The following is a 13,664-nucleotide window of genomic DNA, read 5'->3' on the forward strand; positions in this document are numbered from 1 at the left end:
CAGCACCTTGTAGGGTCTAGCACGTATACAACTACTCTTGTTAATACAAATGTAGACTGAAATTTCTCTCCTTGGTTGGAAGGAAAAGCATTCAGATGCACTGCTGTACTGTACGTAGGAGTAGGGGACTAAGTCTTTCTGTCAAAGGAAAATGGCCAGTACCGGTGACAAAGGGTCTAAGCAATGCACCACTCTCCCAGGATAAGACAGAAGCTGGAACAAAAGTACTTTCGAAATAGTTTTTTCTTCATCTCCTGATGAACAAACCTTTTATTCATGGAGTAATCTTCATAGAGATCATATTCTGTGCAGCTCTTCAACCCCAGCAATTTACCAGCTTTCTCTGAAGAATTTGTTTTGTTCCTTTTAAAATATCTGTTACTACAGAAACTTCTTATATAGATCTGAAACGAAGGACCTTCAAAAGTATGTAGCTGCAACTGCAAATTTAGGTTGGCTTTTTAGTCATCTTTATCTGTTTGGACAGTGGAACTGTTACAAATGGTTGTCTTTTCCCCCCCCATCTCAGAATAGCATTCCCTTCGAACACCATGGCAAGTAGCTGCTCGTCTCCTCCTTGGAAGGCAGCACTGGGTGAGTCCCTTCTCATTAGACACCGAGTCTTTGGAGGGGTGGGATTAAAACCTGTGGAAACATTAGATTGGCTGCTGCTTCTGTAGAATCCTAGACTTTATCTGCGTCCTACAGATGCCAGGTACTTGATGTGGCGTTATGCTTTCTTCTGAATGTAAAAGTATCCATCTTTCCGAGGGATGAATTTATTGACTACTGTTCTGCTTAGATTCTTTAGTGGAGTTACCTGCAAAGTATGATTTGCGGATGATTTAGTTGGACTTTTATTAATAAAAATAACCATATAAGCAACCCTGAATCAAATCTCTCCTAGAACCACTTCTCGTTCCACAGAAATGCTCACAGTCTGATATCTATTCAATATTACTTAACTCATTTTTATAATTTGCAGCTTAATGATTTATGATGGGCAAATTAACTGCTTTACTGAAGTGATGCTCTCTTTTTGCATGAGTTGAAAAAACTATTAAAGCAGTTGTCTTTTCTCAGTGTTTTTAAATTCTCTTCCCAACCCTCATGACCTGCCAGAGAATAAGAAACATTTTCAGTTGAGCTTTGCTTTGGTGTCGGTGGCACGTGAGCATCTTGGAGGTGGGCAGAATGGGACTTGGATACTCAAAAATTCCTTGGCTGTGATCCATGAAGAAGTAATTTCGGCCTTTGTGCGCAGTTTTCAAGCTTTTTGAGCCGTTTCTGTTTTGGCTCAAACATCAGGGCAGCAATAAGTTCAGGTCATTACTTGAACCTTGCTGCATTGAAGAACACTGTTTCTTACTGTTTTCGGAGCTTCTTTGCTTTGCTTTATATTAGTAAGACTGTTGACTTTTTTCTGTTCCTTGTGAAAATGCAAAGTAACGCTACTGCTTCACTTTCTCTGTAAAACTCCAGCTTGCACTAATCCTACATCTTCAGTGGGTGTAGAGTCCTGCTCTTCCTCCTCTTATTTAATTTCCTCCTCCTGTTTTGTGTGCTTGGCTGACTCCACAACCTGCTTCTTTCTTGTGTGATGCTTGTAATATTCAAAGCTATCTGTAAATGAGACCCTACAGTCAATTATCAGGCCTCACGCAAACAAAACTCCCATTGAAATCAGTGGAAGGCTTGCATGAGTAAGGCCTGAAGAATCAAGTGTGATCAAGATCTTGTCTGTTATAATTGACCTTTGTGACATGCCAAAAAACCGTGTAGCTGCTTAAAGACTTCAAGACTCAGATAAACAGTGACTTGGCTGCTTTGACCTTTGCTGCCACTCGAACTGAAACTTCTGCTGGGTGTCTCACTTTCCTTGGACAGCATGTTACTTGAGGCAAGCTTCAGCTATGGAAATGATAATGTGAAGTGTCATTAATATGCCCTCACCATTACAGGCCAGCTCTGAGGGGATCTTGTTTGTTCGTTTTGGATTGATTGTTGTTTTATTTTTGAAGGAATTGTTAAACTTATCATTCATCTTGGGATTTTTTTAACTTTGAATTCCTATCACCTCTTTCTTTTTCTTTTTTTTCTTTCTTTTGAGCTTGGCTGAAGTTTAATCTGATTTATCCCTTCCTTTCTGTGCATGTTTTTGCTCTGATGGACTTGTTCTTCAAACTCTTTCCTTACTGAAATGGTGCATTTCCTGTTTAAAACTTTTAATACAGAGGGAAAGTGCAGATAACTTCCCATAGATACAGGCGGGTGTGAAAGACAACATATCCATTGGTCTACAGATTCTGAAATGGAATAAGAAACTTCTAAAATGGTCTTGTGTCCTGATGTCATTTACAAGTGGTAGACGCTGTCCATCTACATGCAAATCAAAAGACTTGTGCTGACATTATCCTGGTTTTTTTTTGGCTCTGATAGATTCCTGCTCGGGTGACTCCCAGCGTTCTCCAGTCTGCTGTGCACCGATGAAAATTACTTTGCCATGGAGGGCAGATAATGCATGGCTGATCTCCTGTATTACCAATGGCTTTACTAGCAAAAATACCCCAAACTAGAGCAGAAACATTACAGTTGGAGTTCTCCATGCCACTTACAAAAAGATACTCACAAGAACATGGACAGAGACTCCAGCAGCTGCCATTACAGGATGCTTTTGCCAGAAACCCAGTGACCTTAAGTGAACTCTGTAGCAACAGGGCTGGAAAAGGAAGAGATGGTTTACAGAGTTAACCGCCTGTTATTGAATAGCCATTTCAGTTCTCCCTCCACAGGCGGCAGACTTTACCCCTTTTTATTATTCTACTGTAACTATAAAACTTTTACTTAGTTTAAGAGAATTTTTTGTATCATTTTGCTAAAATTATTGGCTTAATTCTCTGTAAAGAATTCTGTCTTGCTTTTGTCTGATTTAAAAATGTAGAATATAAACCATCCTGAATTCAAGATGATGACTTGAAGTTTCTTGTAAAATTTAGTCTGGCAGGGAACATGTAAATGAATTAAAGCCATCTGATTTTATTTAAACTGTTTACTTATTTTGTATGGGCCTGTGCTGGGGGTTTTCTCCTGATTTTTGTTTGTTTGGTTTTTTTAGTACGCATTATTTTGCTTTTTCTGTCTTCCACCTTTTCCGATTTATTCTCCATGAAGCACAGAAGCAATTTTGATTTTTATTCTTCTATACTATAATTAGTAAGAGCAGCGTACATTCTATGTGTCTAGTTCCAGCAGAGGTGGTGGTAGTAACTTTTCCCTGAAGAATATGAAGAATAAAGAGAGTGAAGAGCTCTGATATTTAAGGAGAATTTGGAGCTTTAACATTGAAAGCATGGCACATCTCTCTTCTGTTTGAGAGGGAGGGTTGTGCATCTTTCTTCTTGGTAATATCTAGGGTGGTTCTTTTTTTGGGGGGGGGGGTTGTTTCGTTTTTTGAGAGGGATAGGTTGAGTTGGAGAGAATTATAAAAGAAAATGAATGTTGTCATTGCAGTTTGAGTGAATTTGCACAACATTTGCTTCAGCACATCCATATACTGTTTTCCCTTTTTTAAAGTGATTCTAGTCTCCTGTTTTAATGCCAAGACACAAAAATAAATGCATGCTCCTTCTGTGAAATTCTGATTGAGTACACTAGGGTGTGTATTTAATTCTTTAATATGAGAGTAATTTGGGTATATCTGGAATCACTAGTCTTTAGCTAGAGACGATTTATTTTATGACAGTTTTTGTGTAAATCTAAGCACATAAAGTGCTTTTGGCAAATGTCTTTCAAGGAATATGGAAAAATCCTTGTGTTTTTAAATGTAGAACATTTTCCTAAAGTAATATATGTTTCTCCCTTACAGTAATCGGAATGTTAGTAGAAGTATTAGTCGCACCATTTGAGCAAAATAATGTCCGTTACCATCTTTGTAACAAAGGTAAAATACATTTGTGTGTGGAGGGGATTTGGCTTTTTTTGGCTTAAACCAACAAATCAAATTGCATCCTACTTGGAAGCCGGTTGCAAACCAATCGATTTATGGCTTCTAAGACCCTCAGTTTTTGTTAGGAATATCTTTGTATTGATCCAGAATTTTGCAAACTCCTTTTCCTGTCCAGAAATTCATCTGCTATATGTCAGTCACTTTTTTTTCTTTGGGTATTTCAGACCATTATTTAATTGCTTGTGTACTCTAGATCTATACTGGGGGAATCCTGTGACTGGGGGAGTGCAATGGAAAAATTGGTTTGGTCCGTGGATATTTTTGCATAACAATCCATTCCTCATTTTACTGTAACTTGAGTACTGTAGGCATGTGCACTACCATTTGTACAGTTCTACACTTCACTGTGCTTTCTTTGTAAATATCTGTGGTTAATGATGTAATGTTAGAGACGCTTACAAAGGCAGCCTCTTCCTTCCCTCTGTATCTGGAACACTTAAATTGCTGTACTATACTTAAAAGGTGACTGCAAATTTCTAGAAATGTACTTGTTTGTGGGCAGTCTTGCCCTTTCATGATCGTTAAATCCCATCACCTGCAGATTATAGTTAAACTTTCTCTCTAAACCTGTGTATTGGTTACCAATATCTCAGAACACCTCATTTGTACTACCACTGTATTTGTGTACTTAAACAGTTGTGTAAATAAATTCATAATGACTTCTGTTCTTTTCCTGGGTGCAGCTTATTTGTCTGTCTAATGGATTCTCTGCACAAGCACAGGCCTTTCTGACAGTTTGCAGACTTTAAGGTAGTACTGAACTCTCCCCCAGAATATCCTGTTCATTGATTCCCACTGGATCATAAGACCTAATTTAGAACAAACAGAAGACAGGGGTTGAGGAAGGCATCCATACTATGATCACTACAAACTGTGTGGGGGAGAATCTAGGAGGGTCACAGCTGTCCTTTTTGCACTGACCAGGAAAGCTGGGTTGGCTTGCATAAGGAAGAACACAAATTGTACCTCATTAAAGAGGTATCTCAGCTTGAGAAGTGGGTGGTGTTGCCTCTGCCAATTCTGGGTCAGGACACCACTGCCCTACTTCATATCTCTCCCTCCACTATAGGCATCGATAGAAAACCCACAGTTTAGCCTCAGTGGGTGCTTCTACATGTTCAATTAATCCGATGCAATAAATTCTAGTGCAATTCATGCCAGAGTCGACTGCTCCTGGGCGCAGTGTCTGCACATGCATCCAGGACCACAGCAAATTGAGCCAGGGCAGAGGGACTGGCTAGGGCACAAGAGTGATGAAACTATGGAGCAGTGTAGCTGATTCCCCAGCCTGCCGCCAGGCTCAAACTCTTGTGGTCCCAGTCACTGCCCACACATACGTTTCTGCACAGTAAATGACTCCACTGTAAGGTAGTACTGTCCCCAATGGTACTATATTATGATGGAGTTACTTTACTGCTCCCTAATACCAGTGCACATGTAGACAGTGATGCTTTAGTATAGTATGGAGCTAATTAGTCAGCTGCACAGTAGAGTGACTCAACCTCTGTGTCAGTTGTCAGGAAAAGATAATGGAAGGCAAAGCACAGGCAACAGTCTGTAAGGAAACGGGGCTTCCTGGTTCTTGTCTTAGAACAGTGGTTCTCAAGTGGCATGCTGTGAGGCCCCTTGGGGATGCTGCAGTGGCACTAGCCAGATGAAGCTGCCCTGCATACTACCCCTGCATTAGGGCTCTAATCAGCTTAAAGCAGGCAGCAAATTTGCCTTGCACTGTGCAGCTTTTTCTGGTCCCTTCCCCTCCAGTACCCCTCCCACAAACAGGTACAGGTAGAACTCTCCCATTCCCTTCTGTTTCTGGGAGAAGCATTGGGGAGCCTTGACCAGAAAGAGCCACGCAGCCCAAGGTAGCTCCTGCTTGCTTTAGGCTGAACAGAGGCCTAATGCAGGAGGAGTGCAAGCTGCGGCACAGCCCCTCCCAGGCTCACTTGGCAGCACAGGGACGTTTCCTCACAGTTGCACGGCACCTCCTGGCAGCAGAACCCGGGTGAGCGCCACTGAGGGAGCACCAACAGTGGCTCTCAGCCAGGGGTGCTGCTGCTTTCAAAAAATGGTGCTGGGGGTGTCCTGATCCTGAAAAGGTTGAGAATCACTGTCTTCAAGAAATAATGGCATGGTTTTTGCTTGTTGAAAATATTTTTCATACTTTAATCTAAGTAGAGCTTGCTTCTGTCTAGTCTTATAAAGAGAAGCCTTGTGCAAATGTTGCTTGTTCTTTTATGTTTTATCTTGTTGATCGGGGATTGCATTGAGTGAAAATTGGGAAGACAGTTGCTGAACTGTATGATAGTGCAGAGGTTGTCTAAACCCATTTTCTTTAGAAAATGTTAATGAAACCCATTCTGGCTGAGTACTAAGTCCAGTGAAAGGCTGGATCAATTTTTAAACACATAGTTCAAATTGTAAAGTGGCACCAAAAAACTCCGTGCTTCTAAAGCAAGTTGTTTTGTTTTTTTTTTTTATTAAAGATCTTTCAAAAACAGGACACAATTGATTTGATGTAAAATTGAAGATTAAATATCAGAGAACAGTGCTGTTACATTTAGGCCCTATAGTTAGGGCCAATACACTTACTGTATCACCCAAGAACCAATGCTAAGTACTCATACTTTTTTAAATGTACAGCTCCTCCTACCTGTGAGTCTCACCATTATACAGTTTTGCTCTGAAAACAAAAGAATCTTTTAAAAATAGCCTATCGCACAAATATGGAATATAGTCAACGTATATATACAAATTTTGTGCTTCAAATGTGTTGTTCTTTATGTAAGTGCTTTAATAACATCTGTAGGCAATAAAGGCTCATGGCTAAAGACACGCTTCCTCTCAAATGACATGAGGCGAATGTCTGGACGCCTGGAATTGAAGAGCCTGGTGCTGTTAGATGTTGAATGCCTCCAGTGAGGAGTTCAGTGCCTCTAACACTCAGCAGGGTTGGGCCCTGACTTAAGGGGAATAATTGCATGTAACATGGCATGTATGCTATTGGGAGCCTGTAAATGTTGTGAATGTTGTATGTAAATGTAAAAGAGGTTGGTCACTGGCAGCATCACTTCATGAGAAACATTCTAACTTGGGGGACACTAATACAATGCACTTCTATTCTCGTGGATAGCTTAGTATGAGTTTCTCCTTTTCTTAAGTCCATCGTTATGGGAACAGTAGTTTGGGAACCTTGTTTAAGAAATGCAACCTGTTGAAAAACAAGGGAGCTGATGACACTTGGCCCCCTTGCATCTGTGTATATAGTATATACAGCTGGGGAAATGAGCATACCAAATCTCTACAAACGTTTCATTTCAACAACTTCATCTATTTATGCAGGGCTCAGTATACAACACTGATATTCAAACGAGGGGTGATGGGAGAAGTAAAACATTGCATCTATTTTAAATAAAGATCATGATGCGTTGTTGCAGGTGCGTATGATTCCATTGTTTGATTTCATCCCATCAGAAAGAGGCAGCTGTCTGCATCTCCCCAAATGATACTTTTGACATTCAGCATCTCTCTGGGGTAGAAGTCCAGCCTGAAATAGTTGTCCGATACCAATTGCTACAAATACTTTTAAAATGTCAAAATGCTGGGTGGGCATTGCCTCTCTGTGTCTGACTAGCTGAATAAGTGTCAAAATAGGTGGTTGTATTAGTCTTTAATTACCACCACTCCTGTGGTATGTATATTGCTAAATGCTTTAAGGAGTTTTTTCCTCTGTTCTGCTTCTCCAGTATGGTTTTTCTTGTAACATAAGGTAAGTCTAATTTTTTAAATATTTTGAGTTATGTATTAATTTCTTGATGAGGCAGAAGGAATTTGAAACTGGAGAAAAGGTTAATGGTATTTTGACTTTTTTTAATAGCTGTTCTTTGGATTTACTGAAGATCCCTCCTTTGCCATCTCTAATACTGCCTGCTTCAGTCTCATTCATCTGTTCAGAAGAAATACATGACTTTGGCCGCTATTTCTTTTAAATAGTGTTTGGCCTTATGGCCAGCTACTCTATTTAAACGACACAAAAAAATCTAGATTGAATCTACTTGGAAAGTGTAATCCAACAAGAGTTTAAACCTCCAACCAAAATTAATTTCTGGAATTTACTGGTTTAAGTAAAAACTGAAGGTAAGGATCCAGAGCATGGCACACACGGCCGTTTTTCCTCGGCATGCCAGCAGCTGCTCAGAGCCCAGGCTAGCTGCATCCAGGAGGCTGCAAACAGCTGCATGGGGCTTCATAGCCCCAGGACCAGTTCTGACTGCAGCATCTGCGCATGTACCTCTGGGCACATGTCCGGGAAAGGACCTGGGGCAGCGCAACCCTGACTCCTCCCCCACCATCTGCACAGAGGCACGTGTGCAGCTGCCACTGGCATGGAGCGGGTGCTGGGGCTGCAGTGCCCAGCACAGCTGTTTGCAGCCTTCCAGCCACCCACTACAGCTGTCCAGAGCCCAGGCCGGCTGCAGCAGCCAACCAGGAGGCTGCAAACAGCCATGCTGGCCTCCGGAGCCCTGGCACCGGCTCTGTGATGGCGGTAGGTGCATGTGTGGCTCGCAGCACATGGCAGGGAAGGGGCTGGGACAGTGCAACCCTGGGCCCTCCCCCACCATCCACCTGGAGGCATGCATGCAGCCACCGCTAGCAATGAGGATTGGGTCCCTTGCAGCTCCCCCATCTCTGGCACACCAAGGGGAGGCCTGGGTGGAGGTTGGGGTGATTTTGGCACTCTGGCCAAAAATGTTGGCAACCCCCTAATCCAGATAGTTTTGCTGTTAGAGGACATGGTACTCTAGTGATTGGATGGACTGTAACAACTTAAGATATTTAAAAAAAATTGTGAATTACTGAACTTACGTGTGCAGAAACTGAATAACAGTAATCAGTTAGCCCTTTTTCCATATCCTCAATGCAACCTTATATTCCAACAGCATTAAAGGATTTTTTTTTTTTTCTCCCTCAGAAACTAGACTTAGAGGTTGTCTTTTAGGAAGCTTGTCACCTTGACTGGTAAGGCTTTCTAGTGTTTGTTTACTCTCACTGCTGGGAAATTATATTTTAAAATTTGAGTTTTTCTACCTTTGGCTTCCAGCTATTGGGTCTTCTCATGCCCCTGTCAGAAAGATGGACAAACAGTCTGCTTCTGGACATCTTTTGTAAATGAGGTTTTTGTTTCCATTGGGTTCAAGGTCTTCTACAGTACACCCCTGAGGAGGGTTTGAATACCAGCACTTCCTCACCTTCTTTGAGAGAGGACAGGAAGCAGAAAAGCAAGAAATCCCTGTTTCTTACCTTCTGTCAGGCAGGCATCTTGGGACAAAGGTGATGTTCCCAGCTGGCATGTGGGCAAGATTAAATGGTGGCGCAGGCAGCAGGAAGACCCACTCAGGTGCCAGGACTGGGACCAGAAGTAAGTAGCATTTTTTTCATCTTAAGCTTCTCAAAGCCTTTCAGGCACAAGCTCCCCCTCCCACAGTGGGGCACAGCAGCAAGTGAGGGACACTATATAGAGACAAGGAGGAAGCAAATCTTTATTCCCTACATGCACAAAGGCAAAGTCAATTGTGAGACATGATACCTGCAGAAATACACACCCTAAAGCCAACCCAGTTGCTAACAATGCCTCAGTTACTGCAAAACCTGCCATCCCTCTCTTAGTAGTGGGTTATCTGACTCTAGCTTTCTGGCTGCTTCCTCATTCAGAATTCACCACTTGGGAAAGCAAGGCCTACGATTCAAGTTTCCTTCCCATGTGTGGACTAGAACCCTCAGACTTGCACTGGGAAGGGTCCTCCCCACTGCTGTCCACAAGAACAAAGGGATCAGTGCAGCTGTGGACAGAGGGGGACAGGCCGTGCTTCTTTTGAAAAGCACCTTGATTTAAAAAAGGCAACAAAAAATACCAAACTAATTTGACATGAGCGGTCTCCTGTGAGGCTTTTCCTTTTCAGGGGTGAGCTTCTGCATGCACCCACCTGAGAGGAAAATGATAACAGTCCTCACAAAACTATCCTCTGTGGGTTCTGATCCCTCCCACGAGACACAGATGAAGATAACATCACTTAGAAACCTTGACTTGGCCCTTAGGCTTCTTGATCTTATGCCTGTGTAACATTTACAATTCCTGCCTTGCTTCCAGCTTGCAACTGAAAGTGCGGCAAAGCATCCAAACAGCTGGATTTGGAACAGATTCTTCTGTGTCTCAGTGAACAAATAGAATCATAGGGCTCAAGTTGTATCTTTATTGTATTCAGCAGCCACTGCTGAATGTGTCCAAGGAAGTTGAGCAGCAACTAATGTAGAAACAGAAATATTCTTGAAATTAATTCATTCTAATTTCACCATAGACCTATTCTACAGAGAGACTAGATTCCTTGCCTTCTGCCCCCATGCTTCCACACTGGTGCCTGTGCACCATTTCCCTCTGCCTGCCCCTGACAGACCCTGCATGCGATGCTGAATCGGAACAGGTAGATGGGTGCTGTATAGTATTGTCTCCTAGTTGGTAGGGTGGGAAGTGACCTGCACAGATCATCTAGTCAACCCCCTGCCATGGGCAGGAAAGGGTGCTGGGGTCAGATGACCCCAGCAAGGTGATTATCTAGCGTCCTTTTGAAGACCCCCAGGGTAGGAGCAAGCACCACTTCCCTTGGAAGCTGGTTCCCATTCCTAGCCATCCTGACTGAAATAGCACCTCCTGATGTCTAGCCTGAATCTACTCTCAGTCAACTTACGGCCATTATTCCTTGTAACTCCCGGTAGTGCTCGGGGGAACAGGGACTCTCCCACTGCCTGCTGGTCCCCTTTGGCCAGTTTACAGACAGCCACAAGATCCCCCCCCTCCGCCTGCCCTTGTGGAGGCTGAACAGGTTCAGGTCCTGTAGCCTCTCCTCGTAGGGCCTGCCCTGCTGCCCCCTGATCATGCGAGTGGCCTCCCCTGGACCCTCTCCATGTTGTCCACATCCCTCTTGAAGTGCAGCGGCCAGAACTAGACACAGTACTCCAACTGCAGCCTGGCCAGTGTCGTATTGGCACATGCTGTTGGTGTTTGCAGTTCTTTTGCTGCAAGTTATGCACTTTATGCAACTGTAGCTCAAAATGGCTAACACAGCAGCTGCTTTGGCTCCTGCAGTGCAGACCAGGTTTGGATGTGCCCCAATTGGGTTTAACCTCCCAATACACCTCTCCTGGGCCTACAGCTCCTGGAAATACAGGCCAGTCTCAACCAAAGAAATCAGGCCCTAACTGACCAAAAATTAGAAATTCCCCCACAGGGAAGCACAACAAATCTGGATTCTTTTGGAGCAAGCAGAATATGGTATTTGCTAAGCTGAGGGATCCTGACTGAGAAGGTTACATTCCAGTGCATCTCCCATTTAAATCTAGGAGCTGTTTGTTAGCTTCAGTAGACTGCTGACTGCAGTTGCGAAACTGTCATATGAGGATGGAGACAGGTCTCAAATGGCAGCCAACACTTAAAACACTGGAGACTTATTTTATTTAAAGATCAAAAATAGTTCTTGAAACTTCAGTAAGGCAGAATACAGGTGTACCATGGTCCCTGCAGAGTGCTGTGAAATTACCAGCTCTCTTCTACACTAGCATCAGCCTCTCTATAATTTACAGGTACACTCTGCTCAAAAACCCATGGTGTGTGTTCAGTTTGGAAGTGATGAAGGTCTGGATCACTGAGCAGGTTTTCATATCCAAAATAAAAAGCACCATCTCCATGCTACTATGGGAACTTCCTCCAGACATTGTAACACTGAGTAGCCAAGAGAATTATTTTTCTGTAAGTTATTTTACAACACCACAGCTTTTACAACACAATAAATATTTATTCACTACTTTGCAACAGATAATTATAAAAGCATTAAACAAATTGAAGTATAAACGTGCACATGACATTAAAGTGCTTTTATAGGAAAGCAAGGACAAAAAGCAACCTCACCTGCATGGACCTGGCGCACATGTCTGCACCCCTCCCTCCCCCAACACAAATGAAACGGGCAGAAAATCTTCCTGTGTAATTTTTGTAGTGTATGCAAGTTTTGTTCTGGAAGTCCTCTATCATGCCTGCCTGCCCCTTAAACTATAGCTGTTCTTTGGGAAATAAAAAGGTACACACTGTATATTTAAAGAATAAATTTGCATAGACCCTACAGAGTGTGTTATTTAGGTAGGTGTTAATGTGTATTGTTCATGAAAGACAGGCCTCTCCAATCCTAACTATACCAAAAATCCCTCATTCTCAACTGTGGGGAGCTGGCTGCTTTACTAGCAGCCACTTTTAAAGTAGTTGCTATAGTGTGTTAAAGAGGAAAGAGAGGGGGGAATGAACCAAGGCTCATTCTCAGTATTTTAAAGGACTCGTGCCTTAGTTCAAGGTTTTTTGGTTCAGCTGCTTCCTTGAAGGTTCCAAATAGTTATACAATATTTATATTTAGAAACAGAATAAAAACAACTGAATGTTTGCCATTGTGCAGAGAATCATCATTACCTCACTGGCTATACAAAAAGCAAACTGCTACCTCTCCTCCAGTTTGATGCATACATGTATGTATGAGTACTGTGTATGCTGTCTGTATATGTGCACATACTTTCCTGTATGTAGAGGCTATTTAAGGACTCAAGATCCATACATAATCAAGCACAGAATATATAACTGTGAACACTATAGTACACAATTTATAGACTGTATAAAGATTTAAAAAAACACTTAACAATTACAACATAGTGTACACAGAGAGAATCATAAAATCATAGAAAATGAGAGCTAGAAGAGACCTCAGGAGGTCACATATAGTCCAGTCCCCTGCTCAAAGCAGGAAGGGCCCCAACTACATCATCCCAGCCAAGGCTTTTTCTATCTGGGTCTTAAAAACTTCCAAGGATGGAGATTTTGCCACCTCTCTGGGTAACCTATTCCAGTGTTTTACTGCCCTTCAAGTGAGAAAATTCTTCCTAATATGTAGCCTTAACTCACCTTGCTGCAGCTTCAGCCCATTGCTCTTTGTTCTGTCATCTGCCCCCACTAAGAACAGTCCAGCTCCATCCTCTTGGCACCCCCCCCCTTCAGCAACTTAAAGGCTGCTATTAAATCTCCCACCGTCTTCTCTTCTCCAGAGTAACCAAGCCCAGTTCCCTCAGCCTCTCCTCACAAGTCATGTCCCCCAGCCCCCAACCATTTTTGTTGCCATCTGCTGGACTTTCTCCAGTGCATCCACATCCTTTCTGTAGTGGGGGACTAAAAACTGAACACAGTACTCCAGATGCGGCCTCACCAGTGCTGAATAGAGGGGAAGATCACTTCCCATGATTTGCTGGCAACAATTCTACCACTGCAGCCCAGTATGCCGTTAGTCTTCTTGGCAACAAGGGCCCAGGTCCTTTTCTGCAGAGCTGCTGTCCAACCCACCAGCCCTCAACCTGTGCTGGTGTGTGGATTGTTCCGTCCCAAGTGCAGGACTTTTTACTTGTCCTTATTGATCCTCATGAGATTTCTTTTGGCCCAATCATCCAACTTGTCTAGGTCACTCTGAATCCTAGCCCTACCCTCCAGCATATCTACTATCCCTCCACACACACACACACACACCCACACACACACACACACACACACACCCACCCACCCACACCAGCTTGGTGGCAT

The 13,664-nt window shown here is 42.9% G+C and overlaps 1 protein-coding gene across 2 annotated transcripts in view; it reads left to right on the forward strand.

Moving 5' to 3' along the window:
• The window catches only part of LOC109324504 (casein kinase I), a 48,201-nt gene extending 43,528 nt beyond the window's left edge, over positions 1 to 4,673 (forward strand). Inside the window, exons 9-10 of one of the 2 annotated variants that reach the window (XM_019556520.1) lie at positions 530 to 594; positions 2,440 to 4,673. In XM_019556520.1, the coding sequence (XP_019412065.1) occupies positions 530 to 562 (33 nt within the window). In that variant the 3' untranslated portion in view covers positions 563 to 594; positions 2,440 to 4,673. The remainder of the gene's footprint in view (positions 1 to 529; positions 595 to 2,439) is intronic. The other variant, XM_019556519.1, reaches the window with a different exon arrangement.
• The last annotated feature ends 8,991 nt before the right edge of the window (positions 4,674 to 13,664 follow it).

The sequence above is a fragment of the Crocodylus porosus genome, unplaced genomic scaffold, assembly GCF_001723895.1.
Source record: "Crocodylus porosus isolate Cpor-Errol unplaced genomic scaffold, CroPor_comp1, whole genome shotgun sequence".
Classification (NCBI taxonomy): domain Eukaryota; kingdom Metazoa; phylum Chordata; order Crocodylia; family Crocodylidae; genus Crocodylus; species Crocodylus porosus.